Source organism: Oncorhynchus nerka, linkage group LG13 (assembly GCF_034236695.1).
Source record: "Oncorhynchus nerka isolate Pitt River linkage group LG13, Oner_Uvic_2.0, whole genome shotgun sequence".
Lineage (NCBI taxonomy): Eukaryota > Metazoa > Chordata > Actinopteri > Salmoniformes > Salmonidae > Oncorhynchus > Oncorhynchus nerka.
The window spans coordinates 72948301-72974929 of record NC_088408.1 but is presented as its reverse complement, the minus strand read 5'-3'; the positions used below and the strand labels follow the sequence as shown (position 1 = coordinate 72974929).

The following is a 26629-nucleotide window of genomic DNA, read 5'->3' as shown; positions in this document are numbered from 1 at the left end:
ACAGTTCTTTTATTGCTCAATGGCTTGCACGCACACTTTTTGGGTGTTTTTGTTGACAGTCAGGAGAGAAGTTGCGCTATTTCAGACGAGTTTTTTGGCATATATTTTGAAAGTCTCCCAGAAAGTTAGTTAATGCATAGGCTATTGATGAATTAATTCGACTTTTTTTTACTTGACACAATAAGGTAAACAATTATAGTGGATGAATAAATTAAATACATTTGCAATTAAATGTTTATACATTTTTAATATATCATAACATCTGATGTTTTCAATTGATCTTTATTAGCAATTTATATCCAATAAAAGGTCATATCAAACTACACCCATAAGGAAACGGCTGTCAATCATGTTTGTGGGTGCCTCATGAACTACAATCTTCCCATGAGTCTTTTATAGAATGAGCCCCACACTTTCACATGCAGTACATGTAATTCCTATACAACTTCTGATCCTGAGGGGGACAACATTCCCTCTTGGGAAGAGTGAAGAATCTCTTTAATATAAATGGGGAATCCCAGGATATCACTTGCAAATGTTTCCATGGAAATCACCTCTGGGATCTCACTCTCCAACACATCTTCTGCATCTGTCCAACACACACACACAGTTTTAATGGTAGACTATCAAAACCGTGTAATTTCAGTCTCATTTTGAGATTTGTAGATACTACTTTAAACTGGACATGGTGATACATACCATCACATTCAAAAGCTCCCAGATCAGGTCCCCCCCCTTCTGGATTTAGTCCCACCAGTGTGGTGAAACATTCTGCCAGCTCATTTTCAGTCATGTGTTCCCCTGAGGCAAAAACAGGGTTGACGTGTTATTAGAATGAAATCCCATCACTGACACAGAACAAAGGAACAGAAGTACACAACGCTTGCAAATTGTAGATACTGACACTACCCTGCATAGAATTATAGACACAGCAACCAGAAATGTGTGGGGACTAAGAAGATGCAGATTTACAGGCAACTACACTAGCACACCTCTGTCCTGGAGGAGTTCCAGCAGCTCGATCTTGTTCACCACAGGCTCTCCCATCACATAGGAGTCACCCAGGACCTGGAAGGTGTGAAGCAGTTCCTTCCTAGAGATGCCAAACGCTGGCCGGTGGTTGACGTAGAGCTTAATGAATTCCTCCAGGTCTATGTTGGTCACATATCTCCCAGACTCAGCATACCTGCTGAACTTGACTTCGTTCTGCATGTCCTCCAGCTGGATAGAGTCATGATCAACAAACATTACTCCTTTTATACTGAACATAACTCATTGTTAGAACTGAAGATGTTATTATCACTGAAAAACAGGTAAGAAAACAGAAAATAATCAAAGACATAGATTGATCAATCATTTCCAAATTAGCCTAGTCATCACATTAGTCCTCATTGAGGACTTTGTACCTCTTGCTCAGTGGGGAAGAAGCCCAGAGCCCTCATGACAAAGGGGACCTCTGCTAGGGGGATTCGGGTAGACACCTGTCGCATCTCCATGGAGTCAATACCTTGGTTACGCAGCTGACAGTAATAGAAAAAGTCCTCCATTTCCTAAAGAGAAAAATTAAAGTGTCAGAACAAACACGTATTGTACAGCCATAACAACTGATGTATCCACTATACAGTTATGAATATTGATGGTTACATGATAAATATATGACTTTAACCTACTCTAAAGAGTTCCCCGTCTCTCCCTCCATCCAGGAGGCTGTAGAAGGGGATCAGCTCTTTTCCACCCAGGGATGCAGCAGCCTCTAATGCACTAAACACACAACAAGAAATAACGATTCAGTTCAACAGGACAACTCAAGGGTCTATTCAGTGAAGGGTCTACTCACTTTAAACTAATCTCCCATGAGAGGACTATGCAGTCAGACCCCCCAGCAGTGAAGACATATCGACTGTCATAGGAGCAGGCCATAGCAGACACCCCTGTTGGGTGGCAGATCAGAGCAGAGGACTTGTGGGGGTTCCCATCAATAGGCAGAATCTGGACACCTACCTTGAAAAAGAACAATGACAAGTTACACTGAAACCAGTATCTCTTCATTAGGCAACAAATACACACAAGTCTGGCCCTTAAATTAAGACATATTTGATCTGACTTAGGAGAAGGTGGTTTGATATGATTGGGAGTGAATCAACACTTACCTTGTCTTTTGTGATGTATGCCATGTAATGAGCACTAGGGCCATGGTCCTTAGAAAATGGAAGCATGGCCATCTTTTCAACTGGAGACCCGTATGTGGGACCAAGGAGTGTCTTTCTGCAAGAGAAACCAGAAGTATTCATTTGTGGCCTTTATACTACACCCCAATGACACAGAGATGGCCAAAAATAAGAGTACTAATCATGTTATTTGGCCGCTGACCTGCACATTTTGGTGGTGCTATTGAAAAGCTTCATTTTGTAAAGGTCCGAGGCGGTGAGCAGGAAGTCCTCTGTGGTGAGGGGTGGGTACCAGGACATACAGGTGGGCACAGCACTCTGCTCAATGCGCTCAGAGCTCAGGATCAGCAGCTCATCCTTGACTTTGCTGTTCTGCAGGTCATACTCCACCTGGGCAATCACCACACCAAGGCAAAGTTATCCAAAGTGAGTCAGCATGTCTAGTGGTTCAACATGTGAAGAAACATGGCATGTAAGTAAACTAGAGTCCTCCTATAATAAGTGTGAGGGATTGGGACTCACAAGCCTGCGGTCCATGCCCAGGGAGAGTAGTCTGGGTTGGGTGCTGTCCAGGTACACCCCAAATAGGAGGTCCCTGATGGGCTTATAGTGGGAGTGGTGTCTCCCCAGGTATTTCCAGCGCTGCATGCTCTTACCGGTGTACAAGCAGAACACCATCACCGCTCTTCCAGCATCCTGACAGTAGCAACAAAACAGGAGGGGAAAATGCAACTTCAGTTTGATTATAAGGCTTCAAGGTAGTGGGCTCAAACCTGTTACTTTCCCTATCCCAATACCAGAACCACATAGTGTGTCTGCTCACCGCTGTGGCCAGGTAGAGGGAGTCTGGAGAGAAAGTAATGTGAGTGATGCAGTCTTGGCTGAAGTTGAAGCGCTCCTCTGCCTCACTCAGCAATGTGCAAGCATCCAGTACATGGACAGATCCACTGGCAAAGCCAACCGCCAAATAAAATCCTATTCACACACAGTGGTGGAAAAAGTACCCAATTGTCATACTTGAATAAAAGTAAAGATACCTTAATAGAAAATGACTCAAGTAAAAGTGAAAGTCACCCAGTAAAACACTACTTGAGTAAAAGTCTAAAAGTATTTGGTTTAAAATATACTTAAGTATCAAAAGTAAATGTAAAAGTATAAATCATTTCACATTCCTTGTATTAAGCAAACCAGACTGAATGTGTTTTCTTGTTTTATTATTTGACGGATAGCCAGGGGCACACTCCAACACTCAGAAATCATTTACAAATGAAGCATTTGTGTTTAGTGAATCCGCCATATAAGAGGCAGTAGGGATGACCAGGGATGTGTGAAATGGAAAAATGTTCTGTTGTGCCCTCGAAATGTAACTAGTACTTTTTTGGGTGTCAGAGAAAATGTATGGAGTAAAAAGTACATTATTTTCTTTAGGAATGCAGTGGAGTAAAAGTAAAAATAGTAAAGTGCAGATACCCCCCAAAAATACTTAAGTAGTACTTTAAAGTATTTTTACGCCACTGTTCACACACACAAGATAGCCTGGTCAAAGCTGAGCCAACTCACACACAGACAGATAATATGTTCTAAGGGGAGTTATCCATACACCACAAATTGAATTTGAGAAAATGTGAGCTCTTTCTACGTATGAATATAGTTTTACTGTATAGGAAATTAAACAGACAAAAAAAAAACTCTGCTGGGTCACCTTGGGGGTCATAGGCGATGCACTGAATATGCCTCTCCTTCTCAAAGACCCTGCTGCAGATGGACACCTTGCGCTCATAGTCCCACACCTTCAGGATGCCGCTGTGGCTACCCATGGCAACAACTGGTTGCTGGGGGTGACAGGCCACAGCATGCAGTGCCTCGCAATGCTCACGCAGCAACGTCTGCAGCACACCACACTGTGCATTCACATGTACCACCGTCGAGTTGACTGTAGACAGGACAAAGTTCCTACAGACGAGAGGGGGTTTAGAGGGGGAAGGAGAACAAAGCAAATACGTTACACATACACTGGGGCACAAACTGGCATCACACTGATTCTCACCGGATAACAAACATCTTGGCTTCCAGAGTGCAGTCCTCCAGATAACCATGGCTTCTGTTGGGTGGAACTTCCTTGGAAAAGGAGATTGATGTGATTGGGTCCAGGTTGAATTCACTGTACCAGCTGATGAGCTTGAAGTTCTCATCATAGAATTTCACATGGCCCAGAGTGTCACCAGTCACAATGAAGCTAAGGAATCAAAGACCATGGGGATATACAAGGAGAGCAACAGTTAGAGAACAACAGCTACACATACCAGGCTGCAATACAAATAACAATACTTCAATAGTGGTAAGGGAGTTGAACTCCGAGCAGAAAGATAAAGCTCCTGTTTCAGCATTGTTTGAAACCTTGAATGTTGCATGTTCACCTGTCAGTCAGAGTGAGCACGGTAATGCCGTCCTTCTGGAGGGGGATGAGCTTGATGGCTCTCCTAACAAGGGGTCTTGAGGTAGAGGAGGCCCTAACCATGTCCCACAGCACCAAGTTGCCTGCGGAGGTGGCCGAGAGGGCCTGAAGCCCCCTCCAGTGGAACACAGACTGGCTCAGCATGCCCACAACCTTGTTGAAAGTCTTTGAAAAGATGGTAAAACCACCAGAGTGAAAGGTGAGATTATTACATGATTATTACAATGACATGATTACAGGTTCTATAAACAACTAAACAGGTAGCGTCCTTACCTTGTCCAAGAGCTCTGGGGCAATATAATCAAGGTGCTGTTTGTCCTGAAAGATATAACTGACAATCATATACTGTAACGCTAGCTAATAACTGTAGCAGTGTTAAACCCAGAGCAAAATAAAACTGTGGTACTTGCCCTGGTGTAAAATAAGACTTGGCTCTCACTGTTGCTGAGCAGCTGAGTAATGTCGTTGGGATTAAAAATGATGTGATTCTGAAAAGGAATTTAAATCAGAACATGTTGTAAAGTTATACATTATTGCAGATATTATCATATGAATGTATTCAATTATATACACTATTTTAAATATAGTGAGACCATAAAAGCTTACCTGAAAACCATACTCCGGGTTGAGGTCAGTTACACACAATGGATCCTCTGTCTCATTTGTCCAGTCCCATATACAAACTCGCTGTGAACAGATCAGAAAGTCCTGTCCGCTGTTTGTGTGTTTAAGTTCAATTAACAACATACACCTAAACTAGAGGTCGACCGATTATGATTTTTCAATGCTGATACCAATTATTGGTGGACCAAAAAAAGCCGATACCGATTAAATCGGACAAGTTTTATATATATATTTGTAATAATGACAATTACAACAATACTGAATGAACACTTTTATTTTTAACTTAATATAATACATAAATAAAATCAATTTAGTCTCAAATAAATGATGAAACATGTTCAATTTGGTTTAAATAATGCAAAAACACAGTGTTGGAGAAGAAAGTAAAAGTGAAATATGTGCCATGTAAAAAAGCTAAGCTGTATTTCATATACCTTTGACTATTGGATGTTCTTATAGGCACTATAGTATTGCCAGCCTAATCTCGGGAGTTGATAGGCTTGAAGTCATAAACAGCGCTGTGCTTCAAGCATTGCGAAGAGCTGCTGGAAAACGCAGGAAAGGGCTGTTTGAATGAATGCTTACGAGCCTGATGCTGCCCACCACCGCTCAGTCAGACTGCTCTATCAAATATCAAATCATTGACTAAATTATAATATAATAAACACACAGAAATACAAGCATTAGGTCATTAATATAGTCAAATCCATAAACTATAATTTTGAAAAACAAAACATTAATTTGTGAAATATGGAACCGTTACCTATTTTATCAAACGGGTGGAAACCCTAAGTCTAAATATTGCTGTTACATTGCACAACCTTCAATGTTAAGTCATAATTATGTAAGATTCTGGCAAATTAATTAGGTCTTTGTTAGGAAGAAATTGTCTTCACACAGTTCGCAATGAGCCAGGTGGCACAAACTGCTGCATATACCCTGACTCTGCTTGCACTGAACGCAAGAGAAGTGACACAATTTCCCCAGTTAATATTGCCTGCTAACATAAATTAATTTTAATTCGCAACGAGCCAGGCGGCACAAGCTGCTGCATATACCTTGACTCTGCTTGCACTGAACGCAAGAGAAGTGACACAATTTCCCTAGTTAATATTGCCTGCTAACAAATTTCTTTTAACTAAATATGCAGGTTTAAAAAAATATATACTTGTGTATTGATTTTAAGAAAGGCATTGATGTTTATGGTTAGGTACATTGGTGCAACGATTGTGCTTTTTTCGCAAATGCGCTTTTGTTAAATCATCACCCGTTTGGCGAAGTAGGCTGTGATTCGATGATAAATTATAAAGGCACCGCATTGATGTGCTGTGATTCGTTGATAAAGGCACTGCATTGATTATATGCAACGCTGGACAAGCTAGTTAAATTAGTAATATCATCAACCATGTGTAGTTAACTAGTGATTATGTTAAGTTTGATTGCAAAGTAATCGGCAATAATCGTCATCCAAAAATGCAGATTACCGATTGTTATGAAAACTTGAAATCGGGCCCTAATTAATCGGCCATGCCGATGAATCGGTCGGCCTCTAACCTAAACATTACAAATTGGGAGACACACTCATCCAAACATTCAAAAAAATACTGGTATATTTCACAATTTATGTTTCCCCTCAACTTTAACATGGGCCTTAAAAAAAAAAGAGCAGCTCGGCTGGTTCAGCTGAATTACACATTATTCTATCTAACTACACCCCCACATGCCATGTCTGGAAATATGCAGACAGATGGATTAAAAGTACGTTTACATTGTAATACTTCTGACAGCCCAATTTCTAGCTCCGCCTACAACTTCTGGACTTTATAGCATTCCCAAAAAGCATGGATTATTGAGTCATTATTAGTTTTACACTTGAGACATGACTGCCCTTGTGCTGTAGAATTTGTGAATTTTGTCTCTTATATAATACATTCTATACATTAGTTTGTAGTGGATTATGCATGCATTTTTGTTAACTGTAATTTCGTTAGTTATGCTCCAACTTTCCCTCCATCCTGTGTCAACATCATCTATTTTTATAATTTGGTTCCAGTAGTTTTGTAACGGTTTTCTTCCTCTTCTGACGAGGAGTATGACGGATAGGACCAATGCGCAGCGTGGTAAGTGTTCATGTTATTTTATTTAAACTGAACACAAAACAAAATAACAAAGAGAATGAACAAAAACAAAACAGTCCTGTCAGGTGCAGAAACACAAAACAGAAAACAACTACCCACACCCCATAGTGGGAAAACAGGCTGCCTAAGTATGGTTCTCAATCAGAGACAAAGATTGACAGCTGCCTCTGATTGGGAAACATACCAGGTCAAACACCTAGACATATAACACACAGAACAAAACATAGAATGCCCAACCCAACTCACGCCCTGACCAAACTAAAATAGAGACATAAAAAAGGAACTAAGGTCAGGACGTGACAAGTTTATATTTTTTTTCTAAGAGATTGTTAGTTGGATATGCAATCTCTAAAGGTCTGGTATATATTCCCTATCACATGAACATCCTTTTCGGACTCAAATAAGATTCCCTGAAGGTTGTTCTGATGTCCAAAATATTTCAAATCGACATTTAGTGATATGTAACTTTTAAGTTGTGTGTATCTAATACTATCTACATTGGTCGGTCCAAAATGTATTTTTAATTTTGTCATGGAAATACATGTATTTCCTGTTACCAAGTCATTGACAGTTTCTATGACTTTAGTTTTCCATGTAGCCCAATTCATCGATTAATTCTGAAAAGCTATCCAAGGACTGTTCCATAAAGGTGTGTTTTAGGGTGGGATATTGTATTTTATAGAATCCATTTTCTTTTCTTCCATACTTTTATAGTGTTCTTAACTATGAAGTTGTTAATGTTTTTAGCTTTATCCTTTGAAAATAGACATGTAAAAAGATTCTGGGGATGAGCATGTGCATCTTCAATATGTACCCATTGCTCCTCTTCAGTACATTTAACTATATGTCACAAATAAAAGCCTTCGGTGGCGAGTTGATACAATTCCAAGTCTGGAAGGTTAAAACCACTCTCAGATTTAGGAAAATGTAAAACCTTCCTTTTTATTCTATGAAATGTATTTGCCCATATAAAGTCTGTTATGACTGAGTATACGTTGTTAAGGAATGTCTTCGGTGAGGTAATTGGTATTACTAAAAATAAATACTAACTTTGGCAGGCATGCTATTTTAAAGAGGTTTTATATTTAGATATGATACTTTTTCACAAAGTAGTTTGGATGTAGTGAACTACTTTTTAAAAGTAACGTTAGTTAAGTAAACTATATTTTTCTTTAGGTTAGCGTTTGTGTAGCTTAACTTCTTCCAGTGTGAAGTAATTGGTAGTTTGGTAAACTATATTTCCATTGTAGCTTCCCCAACACTGAGCTTACCTGAACATCTCCAGCTCCAACTGTTACCAGGTATTTGGAGTCCTTTGACAGTGCCAAAGCTGCAACACCGCCCTCAGGGTGACTGTCAAATAATGTCCGCACAGGAATCCTGAAACATAAGCCAAACAACCACTGTTTCAGAATAACAAATTGAAACAGATACATCAAAAATATAAATGTACTGTTAGAATATAGTTCTACCCTGAAAAGGAGTCCCAAATGATCACCAGACTTTCCTGTCCTCGGTCTGCTGTCACCAGCCAGCGCCTGTCCTCACTCACACACAAACACGAAATGGGGCTGCTGTGACCCTGTGGAAGGTGACCTTCAAGTTTATGTCATTACTATTTGCCTTGAACAGTTATTATTGGCTTTACCTTTGCCATTGAACACTGGCATTCCTAACAGCATAGACATAGCACTCACTCCCTATACCCACAGGCTTTTGCCTACTTCTGACCTTTGTGAGTGCATTTAGGCAACTGCTGGGCCTTACCTGAAGGACATGTTGTGAATTTGATGTTTGGTCGTACATGACGGCTACATTGGTGCCACCATACAGGATCACCAGTTGATCCTGGTCCTGAAGGCTGAAGACAGGAAGAGCCCTGTTCATCCCAAAGGCCCACTCCAGTGTCTGTCAACAAACACATTACATTTTTCAGATATTGTGCTTTTTTTCTTAGATATATAGTTGAATAAAAAATTGCATGATAAAAAGCTAATTTAATTTACCAGTGCATGGGTTTTTACATGCGGGGTCTTGGGTAACAGTGTCATTTTAGTGGCTGTGCAGACTTGAGAGACAGTTGGACTCTGATCATCTGTCTTGGGTTCCCTATTCTGTCCACTGACACAATCACTCATTTCACCCTCCCCTTTACTATCCTCCTCTTTTCTCTGATGCAGATCCTCTTCACCCTTGTCGAGGCCAGTTGTGGCCTGCTGCTCCTCTGGAGGGCTAGGCAAGGGGTCATTGCTCTCGGTTCCAACACCTGACATGACTCAACTCATCACAGGCCTGGTGTATTTTCAGAGAATAGACAAATGCAATTTGAAATGAATGGGTACCATGAGAGCAGTAGCTAGCAACAAAAAAAAACCGATTGGAGTACAATGTACTTAGTTGTCAGTTTGTTGATGAAAAATATCTAAATGTATTACGCCCACAATCTAGCTATGTTTAATAGCTATTTTCTGCAAGTCTAATTTGAAACCTACTTAGGTTCCTACTTCTACTAACGTTAGCATGGTATGACAGTGTTCAATAATAAATTGGCTAGCTAGCTAGCGTAAACTAACTAGCAGGCTATTAGCAAGTGGACTGTTTCTTTAAAGGGGTGCAGCAAGTTGCTTCACGACGAAGAAATAAGACGAATAAACAATGTAAATTATAAATGCCCTGTTTTAGCTAAATATTTAATCGACAGTTGTAGTTGATCACAAAATACTCACTTCAGAAACGCATGAACCTACAGCACTGTCTTGTCTGAAAGCATCTTGTTGCCTGGATACGCTTGCTGTACAGAGAATGGAGTGGCCAGAGCAAACACGTGCAAAACAGATGTCTGGGCTTCTCACTTTTTTCATATTTTGGCAATTCATTTGTTGTAACATGTTTCTTCAGGTGAAGAGTTTGGCAAAGGGGAATGTCATCTGAAGAAAACCATTTTCACAATGAAAGCAAATGTAAACTCACACAGAAAATAACCTTAAACAATACTTTTATTAGAACATGAAATTGACATTAAATCAGTTGAAAATGGCAGTCTTCTAATCTAAGGGCTCAAACATGTAATTAACTCACAGCCACCCAGTGGCATACCAAAGCAGAGCTAGTGGTAAGGTTGACCCGAAGATCTTTATGATCCTGATCCTGCTGGTCACATTGTCCTTATAATTTTTGGATGGGCACAATGTTGCATCTGTTGGGGAAAAAAATAATAAGCCGTCAATAGTCAATCTCTCTTAGATATATATGCATCTTGGCATGGCATGTATTTTAACATCCATGCTATCAAATGTGAACTACAGTAAAATGAGATAAAATAGAAATCAGTCTAAGCATCCAGCTCAATAGGTAGGAAACTCACCCCAGTAAACCTCTCCCTGACCACTGCTGTGGGGTAAGGCCCATTTGGGTTTTCTGGCCATTTCGAATCACTGTAACGCTTAATGGTTTCTACGGAGAAAATGGAACGACAACATGTCATGCCTGGTAAGTTATCACTGTTACAGACTGCATTTCATTGCTTTCATCATGATACATGAAATGATCATGATAATGATGAGGTCATTTGGCATATGAACAATAAAATAAAAGTGGTTATAACAACATTATTCTGATCAGACTAACATACCCCTTCACTATGCTGAACCACCAAGGCAATATTCTGCAGGTTCTGGAAGGTCCTTGTGTTGACGGATCCAAACGCTATGATTTCATCATTAACTCGCAGGCCCTATGGGGAAGAAACATACATTTCTCACAACTGAAAACAAAACCACCCTTAAATACCCCAAACAAACACGTAGTAAATACCCATGCCAGTGTTGTAAAAAAAATCTATATATGTTTTAGGTCAATCTAGGAACTGTAAACACTCACAGCCTGACAGGCAGGGGAGCCTTGTGAGACAGCATCCACACGGGCAAAGGGAGAGGGCAGGGTGACCTCCTGCTCCATGGACTCTGCCTGGTCCTGGTCCCGCTTTGCCTTCTCTCGAGCATGCAGCCTGTGCAGGGCCTCCTCAATTTCCACCATGATGGCTTTGTGATCATTCTGTAGACCTGCCACGTTGACAAGGTTGTCATAGTAAGCAGAGAAAATCCAGTAGGCAGTAGCATGTGAGCAAGGGAACCCTTTACACATGCCAGAAGCAACGTACTGCATCACTGTAAATTGGTTGTCTAACTGTTGTCAAGTAATGTGTCAGTCAAAACATTTTATATTGAACAGCAGTGCTCCAAGCTCTCTTACAAGAAATACTGTGCCTTGCTGTTCTGATCTGGTACACATTAACATCTGCGCGAGGGAAGCCCTCTGCATCAACTAGAGGGCCTTCCATTCCAACACCTTGCTAAAAGGGAACACACAAATTATAAATGAAGGGAAAACATATTTCTTGCAGAATAGATGTTTTTGTACCTTTACTTAATTTTGCACGTCAGTTAAGAACAAATTTCTATTTACAATAACAGCCTACCAAAAGGCCTCCTGCGGGGACAGGGGCTGGGATTAAAATTAAAATCTAAATATAGGACAAAACACACATCACGACACCACAACACTACATAAAGAGAGACCTAAGACAACAACATAGCAGCAAAAATATTATAGCCCCACAACACGCATGCACGTTGTTTCTAACGTTAGATAAGCAGTGATGTAAAGTAACTAAGCAAAAATACTATGATGTACTACTTAAGTCATGTTTTCGGTATAAAGTGGGGCAAAAAAGTATTTAGTCAGCCACCAATTGTGCAATTTCTCCCACTTAAAAAGATGATGAACATTACAGGCCTCTCATAGGTACACTTCAACTATGACAGACAAAATGATGGAAAAAAATCCAGAAAACCACACTGTAGGATTTTTAATGAATTTATTTGCAAATTATGGTGGAAAATAAGTATTTGGTCAATAACAAAAGTTTATCTCAATACTTTGTTACGTTTTCTGTAAGTCTTCACAAGGTTTTCACACACTGTTGCTGGTATTTTGGCCCATTCCTCCATGCAGATCTCCTCTAGAGCAGTGATGTTTTGGGACTGTTGCTGGGCAACACGGACTTTCAACTCCCTCCAAAGACTTTCTATGGGGTTGAGATCTGGAGACTGGCTAGGCCACTCCAGGACCTTGAAATGCTTCTTACGAAGCCACTCCTTCGTAGCCCGGGCGGTGTGTTTGGGATCATTGTCATGCTGAAAGACCTGTTTCATCTTCAATGCCCTTGCTGATGGAAGGAGGTTTTCACTCAAAATCTCACGATACATGGCCCCATTCATTCTTTCCTTTACACGGATCAGTCGTCCTGGTCCCTTTGCAGAAAAACAGCCCCAAAGCATGATGTTTCCACCCCATGCTTCACAGTAGGTATGGTGTTCTTTGGATGCAACTCAGCATTCTTTGTCCTCCAAACACGACGAGTTGAGTTTTTACCAAAAAGTTATATTTTGGTTTCATCTCACATTCTCCCAATCTTCTTCTGGATCATCCAAATGCTCTCTAGCAAACTTCAGACGGGCGTAGTGTGTTACTGATGGTAGGCTTTGTTACTTTGGTCCCAGCTCTCTGCAGGTCATTCACTAGGTCCCCTCGTGTGGTTCTGAGATTTTTGCTCACCGTTCTTGTGATCATTTTGACCCCACGGGGTGAGATCTTGCGTGGAGCCCCAGATCGAGGGAGATTATCAGTGGTCTTGTTGTATGTCTTCCATTTCCTAATAATTGCTCCCACAGTTGATTTCTTCAAACCAAGCTGCTTACCTATTCCAGATTCAGTCTTCCCAGCCTGGTGCAGGTCTACAATTTTCTTTCTGGTGTCCTTTGACAGCTCTTTGGTCTTGGCCATAGTGGAGTTTGGAGTGTGGCTGTTTGAGGTTGTGGACAGGTGTCTTTTATACTGATAACAAGTTCAAACAGGTGCCATTAATACAGGTAACGAGTGGAGTACAGAGTAGCCTCTTAAAGAAGAAGTTACAGGTCTGTGAGAGCCAGAAATCTTGCTTGTTTGTAGGTGACCAAATACTTATTTTCCACCATAATTTGCAAATAAATTCATTAAAAATCCTACAATGTGATTTTCTGGATTTTTTTCTCTCATTTTGTCTGTCATAGTTGAAGTGTACCTATGATGAAAATTACAGGCCTCTCTCATCTTTTTAAGTGGGAGAACTTGCACAATTGGTGGCTGACTAAATACTTTTTTGCCCCACTATGTATTTCACAAATTATATTTTTGACAACTTTTACTTCACTACCTTTCTAAAGAAAATATGTACCATTTATTCCCATACATTTTCACTGACACCAAAAAGTACTCGTAAAAAATGTAATGCCCAGGCAGGAGAGCAATTTGGTTCAATTCACACACCTACCAATATCATCCTACTGGCTCTGATCTGGCGGACTCATTAAGCAAAAATACTGTGTTTGGAAATGATGTCCGAACGTTGGAGTGTGCTCCTAGCTGACCGTAAATTTTAAAAACAGTATCATGTGGTCTGGTTTGCTTAATATAAGTAATTACTTTACTTTGTCAAGTATGACAATTGAGTCATTTTTCCAACGCTGTACCTACATTTAAAACCAGATACTTTTACTCTAGTATTTTACTGCGTGACTTTCACTTGAGCCATTTTCTCATAAAGTATCTTTACTTAAGTATGACAACTTAGTACTTTTCCCCACTACTGCTGACAGTGGTGTAAAGTACTTAAGTAGTTTGTGGGATCTGTACTTTCCCATTTATATTTTTGACAACTTTTACTTCACTACATTCCTCAAGAAAATGATGTACTTCTTACTCCATAAATTTTACCAGACACCCAATAGTACTTGTTACATTTTGAATCCTTAGCAGGACAGGAAAATGGTCCAATTCCCACACTTACCAAGATAACACATGGTCATCCCTTTTGCCTCTGATCACAAATATATATTTTATCAATTATGTCTGGGCGTTGGAGTGTGCCCCTGGCTATCCATACATTATAAAAAACAATTCAATGGTGCTGCCTGCTTTGCTTAATTTAACGAATTTGAAATAATTTATAATTTTGATACTGAAGTATATTTTAGCAATTACTTTTGATACTTAAGTATATTTCAAACGAAATACTTTGACTTTTACTCAAGTAGTATTTCACTGGGTGACTTTTACTTGAGTAATTTTCCATTAGGGTATCTATACTTTTACTCAAGAACGACAATTGGGTACTTTTTTCCACCACTGACTGTTGATTAGACAGACTGAATAAAAGCAGCATTGACTGACATACAACATATTGGAAAAAAATAACCTAGTTTGAGCTCGCTAACGATAGCTGGTCCACAATGTAAACGTACCAACTTACATCTTCCAAAACGTCGTAGTAAGCTTTAATTTGTTCTTCCATGTTGTCTTTCTTTTTTATAAGACTTTGGACCGCTTCCATTGTCGAATTTCCATTGTTTTCCTCAGTCATCTTTATGATCCTCTCTCGTCCGGAAAGAACTACAACTACGAGTCGGCGAACAGCAAATTACGTCCCAGAAAGCGCGAAGTAAAACTACTTAGGTGCAGTCACTATTTCCGGTTTCTTGTGTTGCAAACCGTCGTAAAAAATAGTAATACTGTTTTCAATGCGAGACAGAGTGCAGAGCTAAATTGCCTATAAAACATCAAAACGTACTTACAAGAAAATCAGCTTCTTGGTTAAAGCAAAATATTTCAATGGATACAGAACACAAAAATAAAGTCCACTTTCCTTATGTTTTTTCTTTAATTAGAGGTTCTGCTGTACATTCACTAACAATATTTCTTCATGATCTTCAGAAACTTTTATTTAAAACAAGTAAACAAGGTTCTTCACAAAAGTTAGTGCTATTAATGAGTAGAATGATTACATGGAATAGAATCAGCTTTTAAACAAGAACAGGTATATGCAAGGGATTGTAACTGTACCTTCAACAGTCTAATATTGGAAAGTAAGACGTAATCCATAATCAAACATTCAAATAAAGTATTCTACTTTGACTGAGCCACCTCTACTTTACAGGGTTCTACAATAACAGGTTTCACATTTTATTCACAATCTTCATTACTAGTTTTTGCAAAGGCACTTGGGTTTATCTTAATTGAGTAATCTAAGAAATATGATAGCAGCAATCAATAGTAAGTCTGCTCACTACCCAAGTAAGTGCTAAATTACAAAAATAATTGTCCAACTGTCCTGATATTTAAACTTCAGGGTGCAAGACATAGCTTTTCTCTGACAGCATATAAGACCACATTTCTTGTAGATAAGAGTAACGTACAAACAAATAAGAGAACCTTAGAAACGTTAAACAAGGTCAAGAATGTAAACAGATGACAGCACTTTGTGACCCGTTAAACCAAATAGCAAAAATAATTGCTTGTGTTAACAATGGTTTCAAGATCGGCATTTGTCATCAGGTTGTGCTTTTGGTGTGCAAAGTTGGCATCAAGGAATGTTGAGGTCTGTTTCTCTTTGAGGATCCCACCGAACCAAAAAAGTATGCCCTTATTTGGTACCTCCTCTGTTATCAATTAAGCTACTTCCTATAGTCCTACATAAATACTTATTTTAGCCAATCACCTGCAACTCACTAATATTTACCCCACAAAGCTCACACAAGCATGAAGAACCAGGGTAAAAAGGTTTCCCACTGTACCCCAGTCTTAATATGGCTAACACTCTGCCTCTGTTAGACAAGTGTTGTTGTTGGACTCTTGACCATCTAGCAACAACACTGACTGGTCTTTGACATCATCTGCCTGTGTTAGAGTAGAGACAGAATGGCTTTGCAAAAACACTGACTGGGCTTTAATTTCTTCTTGTGTCAGAGCAGACTGGGATGTTACCTCATCTAGCTGTGACTTGACAGACTGTACCCAATGCTGTAGCTGCTCTTTGAGGGCATTTATTCCTTGGTCCACCTTCTCCTGTCGACCCTTCAGGTCCTCTAGTTGGTCTTGCGTCTCCCTGGCCATCTTTTGCCTCTCACTGCCCCTCTTTGAGGGAGCACGGCGACCCTGCATGTAGCCCTCAAACTCCACTGGGCTTAGGTTGAGTGCTGGCCCATCCAGCTTCTCAATGAAGGCCACTGCACAACACTACATTAAAACAAAACGATAACATTACCAAAAACAGACTGTAGTAATCTCAGCACAAGTCATTCAAGACTATTTACAATCAACTAATGTACCGTACACATGTACATATTAGCTCACCAAATTGGTGAAGTAGTAGCCACTCTCTCCTGCCATCAGGCTGTGAGGGAGGCCGAAGCGGATCACATACTGCATGTTGGAGTGAAGCCGGGGTGGGTTGGCCTTTAGTACTACGTAAATCAGGCCAGACAGGTAGTCGTCAGCATTTGCTGGCTCACTATTGGAAGTGGAGAGAGCCTGGAAGACATTCTGACTGCACTTACATACGCATGTAAGCTTGTCCTGTGGCGCGCGCTTGGCATCCATCTCGATTATGGCTGGGGATTGTGAGTGTAACAGTTAGTGCACAGGTGGAATTTGAAAAGGTCTGGAAATGTTTTAGTCAAACTAATTTAGTCATTTGGCTTTCTTCATAATGAGATTTCAGTGCTGCTGGTGTCATCTTTTAGCCAAATAAAGGAACACGGTCTTCCTTTAAAATAAGTCACCTGTTATAGCAGGCAAAAAGGGATCACTGACAACCTCAGCCCTCTCGTCAGGGAAAGGCACCCTCAGCATGTGGGGGGTGACCCAGTTTAAGGACCTGTCAAAGTTCAATTCATATTAAAAACAATGTTGAACTAAGTTGAATCACAATACTAGTCATTAACATTGCTAATATAGTCTATCTAGCATCACCGAGACCTATGGTACGGGGAATGGGTTTGGTAATAATGTTAGACAAGGTTATGCATGGCAGTCTGACCGTATCCTCCTCTGGAGTGCCAAGTCTTTCACTTCATCGTCACAGCTGTCATGGCAGAACACCCACTTGTGCAGACGCGTCATGATCAGCTTCTCCATGTGCTCCATCATCTGAGAGACCTGAATCTCTGAAAGACCTACCAATACAGCAGACACAGTAAACAAGTATGTGAAGTTGAGGAATAGGATAGAGTGAAGTGTTCAGTGCAATATGTTGTGTAATGAGACTGATATTCAAGGATGAACAAAATTATTGTCTATATGTTAAGTGAACAAACATAGGCCCACAATAATTAACATCAAATGGGAACCCACACAGCAGCTCAGAAACATCTAAATGGCCTCATTACTCACTACTGAAATGCACAGCAATGTTCTGGTAAAAGTCTTGAACAAGGTCAGATTGCTTCTGCACTGGCAGGCCCTGCAGCAGGAAAGAAAATACAATAAATACATGAAATAAGAGAGGCATTATTCAAACTTCAAATATCAAGGTAAAAGAAAAGCAGCACAAGAAGCAGGCAATGGAAAGGAACCTGAACTTGACAATTAGAAAAGGCAGTTGAGAGGGCCATAAAAACAGAAGTTGGAAGAGAAAAGTAATTGCAGAGATAAGAGTGGTGGATAAAGAGGAAGGAAGCACATTACGTGGTAAGCCTCCATGGTGTTGAGGAAAGCAGTGCAACGGGATTGCAGACGTTGAGAGGATGGGTTCCTCAGCAGCTTCAGGAAGCTGGTAAAATCCCCTGGCTCACTGCTCTGATAGGCTTTTAATATAGCCACCTGGCCCTCTGAAGACTCTGAAAGAGCATAAGGGTTCTCATAAGACCGCTATTACGGTGTTGGCTAAACATGTTTTTGCTTTGTATCACTTCAGATTATAGACCCCCAAAAAAATGCACATTAAAATACTCATACAGTTGTGGAAATGACATAACTGTTTTCAATGACTGAACAGAGGAAGTGCAGAGGGAATCACCTGGGCGTTTAGGAGGGGACGGTCCACCCCAGAAGAGCCTCCTCATCGTATTCACTTTGCGACCCTTCTCCATATTCTTCTTCTCCTCAAATTTAGAAAAGGTGAGGGGAGAACCTGCATCATTGTGGGGCCTGACAGCAGGGAACAACAAAGGAAACATTTTAATATTTCCCAGATCAAAAGACCTGATAAGTCTCTGGTGGACTTGTCTTGTCAATATTTATGAACGACAACAAAACCATTACCCAGTCTCCTGCCTGTCCGCCTCTGCTTTACGGGTTCGTTCTCGCCAGCACTTGGAGCAAAAGCCCTGCCATGCAGGGTTGCCATAATAACCACACGCATCCTTGCAGAGAAGCTCTGCTTGAGTGACTCGGATCCCTCTTTGCTGCTCCGCCGCCATACTTCAGCACTCTTTTACTCCCACCTGGTGACATAGCAAAGACAATTGTTTAACTGTTTTGAACAACTCATAGACAAAAATACATAAAGAAAGAATGTAAATACAAAGGCAGTAGTGGAAATAAATGGATTTGTTACATAGCATAGTTGCAGTTGGAGTCAAATCCCCCCCCCCCCTTAAAAATGTGGTCCTCCAATTAACTGCCCAGTTGTAATTCTGTTTGTGGAACATCCTAAATTGTTCTAACGTTAGTTATATCCAATCGAAACCCTGAGTAATATAACGAGGATCAAGTAGCTAGATCAAGCTTTTTCACAATAAAGATTACCAGTAAGTGATAGATAAAATATCTAACATGATGCCATTTAATCGAGCACAGCCACTGGTTCTTAGCTACTTTTAGCAACGCAGGTGTACTTAGATACATTAGCGTTACTTTCAATTGTATTGTTTTGCACAAAAACAGATCGCAGGAATCCAGAAGTTAAATACATTTGCATTTCAACTTCCAGTGTCGATATTTTGTCTCAAATTCCCTTCGTCAAAATGACCAACCGTCCTGTCCACGGGCACAGTAACGTTACGTTGAAATTGCATTTAACTTCTGGCTTCCCGAGGACTGTTTTTGTTCAACCTAATACAGTTGAAATATGTAAAAACACGCGTTTTTAAAACCAACTAACTGATTCAGACGTCTTTTCTGACAGTAAAATAAAACATATTCCTTACTTAGCAAAACAAATTATTGTTCAGCAAAGTAGTCATATTCCTGGTAAGATAAAATAATGTGTCGCACTTCAGCAGTTGTCCTAACGTTACCACTACTCCAGCTATAAAGTTTAAGGTTAACATAGCCCAAATTCAAAACCTAGTCATATAATATATTAAATACAGACTCTGAGAGAAAGCTAACCAAGAAATTACATGGTGAGCTCACAGCTGGTAGCTAATTTGTTGTGCTAACGTTAACTAGCTAGTACGAGAAGGCTCCAAAAGACTAGATACATTAGCTACTTATATATCATGCAAACATTTGAATGACGTATAACCAAAACCCAAATTGTTGATATTCTTCGATTTTAGTAATGATAGCTAACACCTTTTGATAGCTAGCAAGAAAAAGACTTACCTTGGCAGGTTCACTTGGTTGACCGACGTGACGTGATGACGTGTCATCAGCTGCCTGTCTGATGACCCCATAGAATTAAAATAGTAGAATGTACATGAACCTTCTTATGATGGGATAAAGGTCAGCCATGTTGGTCAACCATGGTGCTGTGATATTGGGCGCTTTCCAGCGGATCACTTTTGTCAAGAGTTTACCAACGTCTTTCAAACATTGTCTGACTTGCGACTAAATGTCATGCAGTTTTTTGATGAGATCGCCTTCAAGTTGCTTCTCACCAACTGCACCATGCAGCCATCAACTGCATTGTGGGAAGCACTATTTGTCAAACAATCATTAGGGTGTTTTTGTTTGACCCACGCGAACATGGTCAAAGAAATGACTGAAACAGGTACCAACTTTCCTGCAATTCTAAAGCTACAGGGGATACAAGTAAAATGTATATTTGAGACCTCATTTCCAACCAATTCATTGTACACACAAGTTATGTTTTCAGTTCGTGAGTGTGTGATATGGGGGTATAGAAAAGTTGATTTCGACATTTATACAGAAATACGTTTATAAACTGTAGCAGCTGTGTTGACACTGCCATGTTGATCTGAACCTTGCTGTTGGAAAACCACTACTGTCTGACTTTTGGCTGTCAGTTGCACCTACCTCAACTTCACTCTCCACCTTTTGTCTACAGTTGGCATTCTTAGGCTTACCGCTGGAAGACACCCCATTTTCTTAAAGGTGCACTATGCAGAAATCGCACCCCCATTTCCTGGTCTAATAGTTTGCCTTATTTCAGTTTGTGTGTCAAACAAGCAAGTATAGTGTAGCCTGTAGAGAATCATTGTACCATCTAAACCGCTGTGAAATATTTTTTACATAACCAAAAATATAGTATTTTCAGCTGGTATAGAAAACTGAAATTAAAATACAAAAACAAAACTTAATGGGAAGCATAGAAATAGTGTACTAATAACTCTACCGATTCATTGACATGCTTTCAATAAGAATGACAGATGTGTAACTCAGCTACATATTGCAGCTTTAAGTAGTTGAACATGTTATTACTCCAACCTCTCGTGAAAGTGACAAACCGACACGTTTTCATTTGTCAAAAACAACTTTATATATCAAAGGGAGTGCCTTTAATTTGACGCCCAGCAGTTCGGCACGATTAAATGTTTCTGCGTATGAGCTTAGCTAGCCAACCTCGCCATGACATCGCCTACAAGTGTAATATGGGATTTCGATTGGGAAATGCAGTTTCTGCCTATCTTCCACAGGAGGCTGCTGAGGGGAGGAAGTCTCATAATAATGGCTGGAATGGAGTGAATGGTATCAAACGCATGGAAACCATGTGTTCGATATCATTCCATTTATTCCGTTCCATCCATTACTATGAGCCCGTCCTCCACAATTAAAGTGCCATCGGCCACTTATGCTATCTTCATACTGTACTGTATATGGTGTAATCATTACTCTGATTCAGTCACTGCCCCCCACCCCCATTGTTTTCAATCCATTCACGTCTGCATACACCAATTCATGGACCGTCTATATCCGGGTAGCATCTGGTTTATATGGCCCAACATCACATGGCACTAGCACTCGGTGTTGCCAACTATTTTTCAAGGAAAGTAGCTGTTGGTTGCTCCATTTGTCGCTAGATGACGCGCATGCGCATTACATTTCTGTAAAAAACGTCAATACAAAAAAATAAACACCATCTGCTGAAGAAGACATTTCAGGCCCATTTATCACTCTCGCTTCGCCTCTTCCTCTCTGTTATTAGAGCGGAGAGAGGCGGGGGAGAAGAGCGAAGAGAGGCGGGGCTAGGGGTGCAATTAATGGGTGCACACCAACAATGTATACAGTGCCTTCGTAAAGTATTCAGACCCCATGACTTTTTCCACATTTTGTTATGTTACAGCCTTATTCTAAAATCGATTAAAATGGTCCCCCCCAATCTACACACAATACCCCATAATGATTAGCAAAAAAACTGGTTTAGAAATGTACATAATTATTCAGACCCTTAGTCCTTTGTTGATACACCTTTGGCAGCGATTTCAGCATTGAGTCTTCTTGGGTATGATGCTACAAGCTTGGCACACCTGTATTTGGGGAGATTCTCCCATTCTTCTCTGCAGATCCTCTCAAGCTCTGTCAGGTTGGATGGGGACCGTCCCTGCACAGCTATAAAATCGCTACTGGGCAATTTACATAAACACCCCCCACTCCCTTTTGTACACTGCTGCTACTCGCTGTTTATTATCTATGCATAGTCACTTCACCCCCACTTACATGTACAAATGACCTCAACTAACCTGTACCCTCGCACACTGACACGATGCCCCCTGTATATAGCCTTATTGTGTTACTTTTTTTGTTGTCTACTTGGTAAATATTTTCTTAACTATTCTTGAACTGGGGCCTGTTGCACAAAACTAGGATAAGGGATTAAGCCAGGATATCTTGGTGATCCTGGCTCAATTGATCTGTAATCCGGTTGCACTAAAGATGGATAGGGGGCAGGAGGATATGTTATGGTATAAATTACCATGGAGATTTATTCTGTGGAGCTAGCCTGCTCCAGACCAGGCTAAATTCCAGGATCTATTTAATCTCATCCCTAATGTCAGTCAGCAGTCACCACAAATGGAAACCAATAGTTATTTCACTGCTCACTATACATTGTTATCACATATAACTAGACCCACTGTTATTATTTAAACGTTTGTGATCATTAATTTCAATGATTTTGGATAAAAAATGATTTTTAGATGTTGCTATCATTAGATAATTTAGTTTCCCATAGACTATAAGGCTATATATAAAATGATAGAATATTAGGGGCACAGAGGGGAAAAAAACACAAGTCATAATATTGTAACCAGTTGTTTTAAAGGAGGACAGTTGTTAAAATGACAGATGTGGGGCATTTCGTGAAATTGTACTTCAGTATGGTTTCATAAACAAAGACATGCTGATGTGCCAGAATATTAAGTATCACATTGTCATAAGTATCAAAACAATATGTAGCTTTTCTGCAGAAAGAACCAGCCTCATAAATTTATGACTTTATCCTTTTTCTTCAGTGTGGCCCTAGTACTCTGTCATATAAACAAATACACATTCCATATGAATATAAAAACACAATGTGTAACATTATGTTCCTTTATTGAATAAGGACAAAACAATGCAGGTAAGCCATCAGCTCCTTTCGAAACTGAAGTCACAGTGACTCTACAAGATGGAAAGCACAGAATCCAAGCATATTATACAAAATGATACATACACATTCAAAGGTCTGTATATAACACACCCTGCATGTCTGCACACTAAAATAAATGCAGGACAAATCCATACACATCAACTGAACAGACAAATGAATGGATGCAGTAGCCTCCCTGCAGCCTTGTATTACACACAGTATACCGCACAAACATCATAAGAGGCCAAATTCGTCAAAAACGAACCCAAAAATACCAAATTCCTCTGCCACCGCAGGACATATTTAACCAAAATTGAAAGCACACATACTAACTAAAATAATTCAACACATATTGGTCCCTCAGCAGCCGACCACTGTCGTCATCAGGGAAGATTGCCGGATTGTCCCAGTCCATGGCTGGTGGCACTCTGGGGGCCCTCTCCTTCCTCAGGCAGGCCACATTGTGGAGGACAGCACAAGCCACAGTAATATCACATGCCCTAACAGGGCTGACCCTTAATTTGTGAAGGCAGTGAAAGCGTGCCTTCAGGAGGCCAAAGGTCATTTCAACTCTGGCCCTGGTCCTGGCATGGGCATGGTTGTAGGCCTGCTGTGCTTCCTGGGGGTCTGTGAAAGGTGTCAGGAGAAAAGGCTGGCAGCCATACCCCCTGTCTCCCAGCAACACACCAGAGAATTCACCTGTCAACACAAAATCTCATCATTACTACCTCATAAACACAGTGATATTCTTGACACAGCCATGATGGTTATAAATAGGGGTTGTGTGGCTTACCTTGTGATAGGCACTGATAGATTTCAGAGGCCCGAAAGATTCTGGAGTCATGGACTGAGCCAGGCCATTTTGCCACAACATTGCTGATCACACAGTCAGCATTGCAGACCATCTGAAATCATAAGATGAGGAATATTACACCAATCAATGCACATCACTGGCAATGCAGAGTGTTCGTCAATGGACAATATCAAAAAGTTATGTTCACCTGAACATTAATGCTGTGAAAGGATTTCCTATTCACAAAATCGGCCTCATGGGCACCTGAGGGGGCTTTTATCCTTATGTGTGTGCAGTCCACTGCACCAATGACATTGGGGAAACCTGTCACACAAAGTAATGAGTATCCTACTATGTGTTAACAGTTGTCCTGTAATTTGTAGATCCTCTTACCTGCAATCCTATAGAACTCCTCTTTGATGTCACAGAGTCTTCTGTGGCCAGGGAAGGAGATGAAGACATCTGCTAATGCTTTGATAGCCAGACACACACTCCTTATTGTGCGGCAAATTGTGGCCTTGTTCAGCTGTTCTGCATCCCCACTGAGTACAGGAAGGCTCCACTAAGCAAAAAAGCGCAAGGCCACACAAACCATTTGCTCCACACTCAGTGCATGGCTCCGTGCAGTGCGGTGCTTAATCCTGGGACCCAGTAGTCTGCATAGATACCTGATGCCATCTGCAGAAAACCTGTATCTTTCATATAGATGGTCATCAGGGAAGGCCAGTGGGTCCAACCGGTCCCTGAAGACCCTTTCTCGCCTGAAGGCTCTCCTCAGCACAAGTGCTTCTTCATCCACCACATCTCGCACGAATGGGCATGCCATTGTCAGAGCAGAAAGGAACACACAATTTTGGGCCTTCATATAGGCTAGTGGCCACACCTGGTGCTGGGGGTAGGCAAAGAGGGTGATGCCTTATAACGATGACTTGGTTGTACTGATTGCTGGGAAAATAAAAAAACCTTAGAAAGATGCCACCGTCCTGTGTGCTCACAATAAGAGCTCATATGTCATGGCTCACTTGACTTTACGAGAATATACCTAATTTTTATTTTGAGCTGTGTCATCTTCTTGGAGCTGGGGGAGGAAAGAAAAATAATGATTAATACATTTGTGTTACAGTTAGCATACAGTGTACATTGAAGGCATATCTCACCTCCCTCTCAAGTTTTTTTATTTCAAGGTCCAGTTTCCTAATTGTCCTCTTATTTCGGACTCCAGTGCAAGATTTTCCATCTTTTTCTTCTTGTACTGAATGTCTATGTCTGCCAGTTCTATTTGGCGCCGGAGGTGGTTGCCATACAACTTTCTGATAGCTTGTGAGCTCTGTGAACACAATACAATTAGCGCAGCTGGAATTTGGCAGGATGTGGTGTCCTTTTATTAATACGCACTATGTTGCCAGGCTGGTTTTCCCACTGTATAACATCTGGGTCCTGTAAAAGAAATTAGATTTTTGATTTTGATGAGGACTCCTCACCATTGTAGAGTAAATAGTACTTTCACAGTCTTAACATGATACCTCATGCCTTCTGGAATCCAGAGAGATGGTCTCCTCCTCATCATAGTCTCCATCATGTGCTGTTGCTGCTGCACTGGGGCCTTCACCCTATCACATTTAATCGGATTCATATTGAAGCTAGTAGACAAGACATGCCAGGCCTACAGTATGCCTTTGATGGAGTACTCACTGGATCAGCATCGTCTGGTGCTTGTGCTGGTGGCTCTAACAGGAACACAGTGCTGCCAGGCACTGCAAGGCAATAGGTAAACCAAAGTCAGACAGTCCAAATTGATTCAATATGAATGTGGTTGTATCCCATGTAGAGATGGAAGGACATACCTTGAATGAAGCGGGTGGCATCTTGGGAGGAACCTATGCTCGTCTCTTTCCCCCAGGGATCCCCTCTAAGACGGGCCTGCCTTTATTTAGCTCCAAGGCCATGTCCTCTGCTGGGGTAAGGTCAGCCTTTGGTGACCCACCACCCGTGCCTTGTCTGTGGGTATTCTTTTTCACTGCTAAAACAGTACAGACAATGTGTTCTGCAGAATGTTCTTGTATTTAAATTTTGACCTGCATGCCATGTTCCGTATTTGGCCCGTTCATGTTTAAACTACACACACACTTACACACACACACACACACACACACACACACACACATTTAATGGAGTCACACTGCAAAAAATTACTTGGTATTTTTGTCTTGTTTTCAGTAAAAATATCAAAAAATGTATCATAGCTTTATACAGTGTGATGGAGTTACTTTACACAATTTCACTCATATCTGCAGTGCATTTCAATTAAAAATTTAACCGTTTCATAATTACAGTACAACTGCATTTTGGAGATGTGAATTAAATATTTGATTTGTAATTGTGATGTTTCAGCGGAGCGGTGAGTGTGTAATTGTGCACTACTTACGCATTCAGGCGGTCTGCAATACTTTGCCACGCTTTTTCTCTTTGCTTTATCACTGTGGCGGTGTTGCCTTTCTTCTTAATTATATCTTTTACCTCCTCGTATGCCTCCATGAGGATTTGTGCTTCCGACGGGGAAAAGTACGCGGCTCTAGTTGCCATGGTAAATCAGTTAATCTGTGATCTGTGGCGGGGTCTATTTGAGTGAGCCGTGAGCGCGCACCTATCCAGGATTGGTTTCACCTGGCTTAATGAATCCGTGTCTGCTCATCCTGGCTTGGTCTTTGTGCAACCAATTAAGCCTGGACGCACATGTTTTGGCTTCATTGAGCTCAGCTGAGTCATTTATCCCGGATGTCTTAATTCTACTTTTGTGCAACAGGCCCCTGCACTGTTGGTTAA

At 40.7% G+C, this 26629-nt stretch overlaps 4 protein-coding genes and 1 long non-coding RNA gene across 9 annotated transcripts; all 5 read right to left on the bottom strand.

Moving 5' to 3' along the window:
• Positions 1–227: 227 nt before the first annotated feature.
• Positions 228–10270, bottom strand: cfap251 (cilia and flagella associated protein 251). The gene is made up of 21 exons (XM_029678118.2): positions 10112–10270; positions 9392–9677; positions 9153–9293; positions 8858–8967; positions 8657–8765; positions 5230–5310; positions 5034–5111; positions 4897–4941; positions 4586–4788; positions 4216–4404; positions 3871–4121; positions 2992–3143; positions 2691–2864; positions 2371–2558; positions 2151–2265; positions 1838–2001; positions 1671–1761; positions 1407–1550; positions 993–1221; positions 700–801; positions 228–589 (listed from the first exon to the last, which is right to left on the bottom strand). Exons 2-21 carry the CDS (start codon positions 9656–9658, stop codon positions 438–440), a joined length of 2985 nt encoding a protein of 994 aa, XP_029533978.1. The 5' UTR covers positions 9659–9677; positions 10112–10270; the 3' UTR covers positions 228–437.
• A 93-nt stretch (positions 10271–10363) lies between these two features.
• LOC115140067 (26S proteasome non-ATPase regulatory subunit 9-like) lies at positions 10364–14892 on the bottom strand. The gene is made up of 6 exons (XM_029678124.2): positions 14734–14892; positions 11637–11736; positions 11265–11446; positions 11017–11118; positions 10750–10838; positions 10364–10581 (listed from the first exon to the last, which is right to left on the bottom strand). Exons 1-6 carry the CDS (start codon positions 14842–14844, stop codon positions 10551–10553), a joined length of 615 nt encoding a protein of 204 aa, XP_029533984.1. The 5' UTR covers positions 14845–14892; the 3' UTR covers positions 10364–10550.
• A 230-nt stretch (positions 14893–15122) lies between these two features.
• On the bottom strand, positions 15123–19913 carry LOC115140063 (rab5 GDP/GTP exchange factor-like). 3 transcript variants are annotated; one of them, XM_029678116.2, is made up of 10 exons: positions 19809–19913; positions 18522–18703; positions 18277–18407; positions 17946–18097; positions 17652–17721; positions 17299–17434; positions 17042–17136; positions 16817–16870; positions 16614–16723; positions 15123–16496 (listed from the first exon to the last, which is right to left on the bottom strand). In XM_029678116.2, the coding sequence occupies exons 2-10, from the start codon at positions 18677–18679 to the stop codon at positions 16071–16073; spliced, it is 1332 nt and encodes a 443-aa protein (XP_029533976.2). In that variant the 5' UTR covers positions 18680–18703; positions 19809–19913; the 3' UTR covers positions 15123–16070. The 3 variants fall into 3 exon arrangements, with proteins under 3 accessions (XP_029533976.2, XP_029533974.2, XP_029533975.2); XM_029678114.2 differs by having other exon boundaries at positions 16614–16870; XM_029678115.2 differs by lacking the exon at positions 19809–19913 and adding an exon at positions 19409–19777 and having other exon boundaries at positions 16614–16870.
• A 3377-nt stretch (positions 19914–23290) lies between these two features.
• Positions 23291–24696, bottom strand: LOC135574732 (putative nuclease HARBI1). The gene is made up of 3 exons (XM_065026650.1): positions 24200–24696; positions 23807–23918; positions 23291–23712 (listed from the first exon to the last, which is right to left on the bottom strand). The coding sequence occupies exons 1-3, from the start codon at positions 24266–24268 to the stop codon at positions 23342–23344; spliced, it is 552 nt and encodes a 183-aa protein (XP_064882722.1). The 5' UTR covers positions 24269–24696; the 3' UTR covers positions 23291–23341.
• Positions 24697–24712: 16 nt separating this feature from the next.
• Positions 24713–25828, bottom strand: LOC135574731 (uncharacterized). 3 transcript variants are annotated; one of them, XR_010465620.1, is made up of 7 exons: positions 25651–25828; positions 25499–25560; positions 25330–25416; positions 25202–25243; positions 24964–25133; positions 24849–24884; positions 24713–24751 (listed from the first exon to the last, which is right to left on the bottom strand). It is a non-coding gene; the product is annotated as an uncharacterized LOC135574731 (long non-coding RNA). The 3 variants fall into 3 exon arrangements; XR_010465618.1 differs by having other exon boundaries at positions 24964–25243; XR_010465619.1 differs by having other exon boundaries at positions 24964–25243; positions 25499–25550.
• Between the last annotated feature and the right edge of the window lie 801 nt (positions 25829–26629).

Coding starts and splice junctions, on each gene's coding strand:
- LOC115140067 (XM_029678124.2), bottom strand. CDS start 14,844: ATGACTGAGGAAAACAATGGAAATTCGACAATGGAAGCGGTCCAAAGT. Junction 11,447..11,636: donor AGCAAGGCACAGTATTTCTT/GTAAGAGAGCTT, acceptor TCAACGTGGCAG/GTCTACAGAATGATCACAAA. Junction 10,839..11,016: donor TGGTTCAGCATAGTGAAGGG/GTATGTTAGTCT, acceptor TTTTCTCCGTAG/AAACCATTAAGCGTTACAGT.
- LOC135574732 (XM_065026650.1), bottom strand. CDS start 24,268: ATGTCTTCATCTCCTTCCCTGGCCACAGAAGACTCTGTGACATCAAAG. Junction 23,919..24,199: donor GGAGTTCTATAGGATTGCAG/GTAAGAGGATCT, acceptor TTATGATTTCAG/ATGGTCTGCAATGCTGACTG. Junction 23,713..23,806: donor CTATCAGTGCCTATCACAAG/GTAAGCCACACA, acceptor TTGTGTTGACAG/GTGAATTCTCTGGTGTGTTG.
- LOC115140063 (XM_029678114.2), bottom strand. CDS start 18,679: ATGGCGGCGGAGCAGCAAAGAGGGATCCGAGTCACTCAAGCAGAGCTT. Junction 17,435..17,651: donor CATTGCTGTGCATTTCAGTA/GTGAGTAATGAG, acceptor CTGTATTGGTAG/GTCTTTCAGAGATTCAGGTC. Junction 17,137..17,298: donor GCACTCCAGAGGAGGATACG/GTCAGACTGCCA, acceptor GAACTTTGACAG/GTCCTTAAACTGGGTCACCC.
- cfap251 (XM_029678118.2), bottom strand. CDS start 9,658: ATGTCAGGTGTTGGAACCGAGAGCAATGACCCCTTGCCTAGCCCTCCA. Junction 4,405..4,585: donor GTGCTCACTCTGACTGACAG/GTGAACATGCAA, acceptor TTGATTCCTTAG/CTTCATTGTGACTGGTGACA. Junction 1,222..1,406: donor TCTTCCCCACTGAGCAAGAG/GTACAAAGTCCT, acceptor GACTCTATCCAG/CTGGAGGACATGCAGAACGA.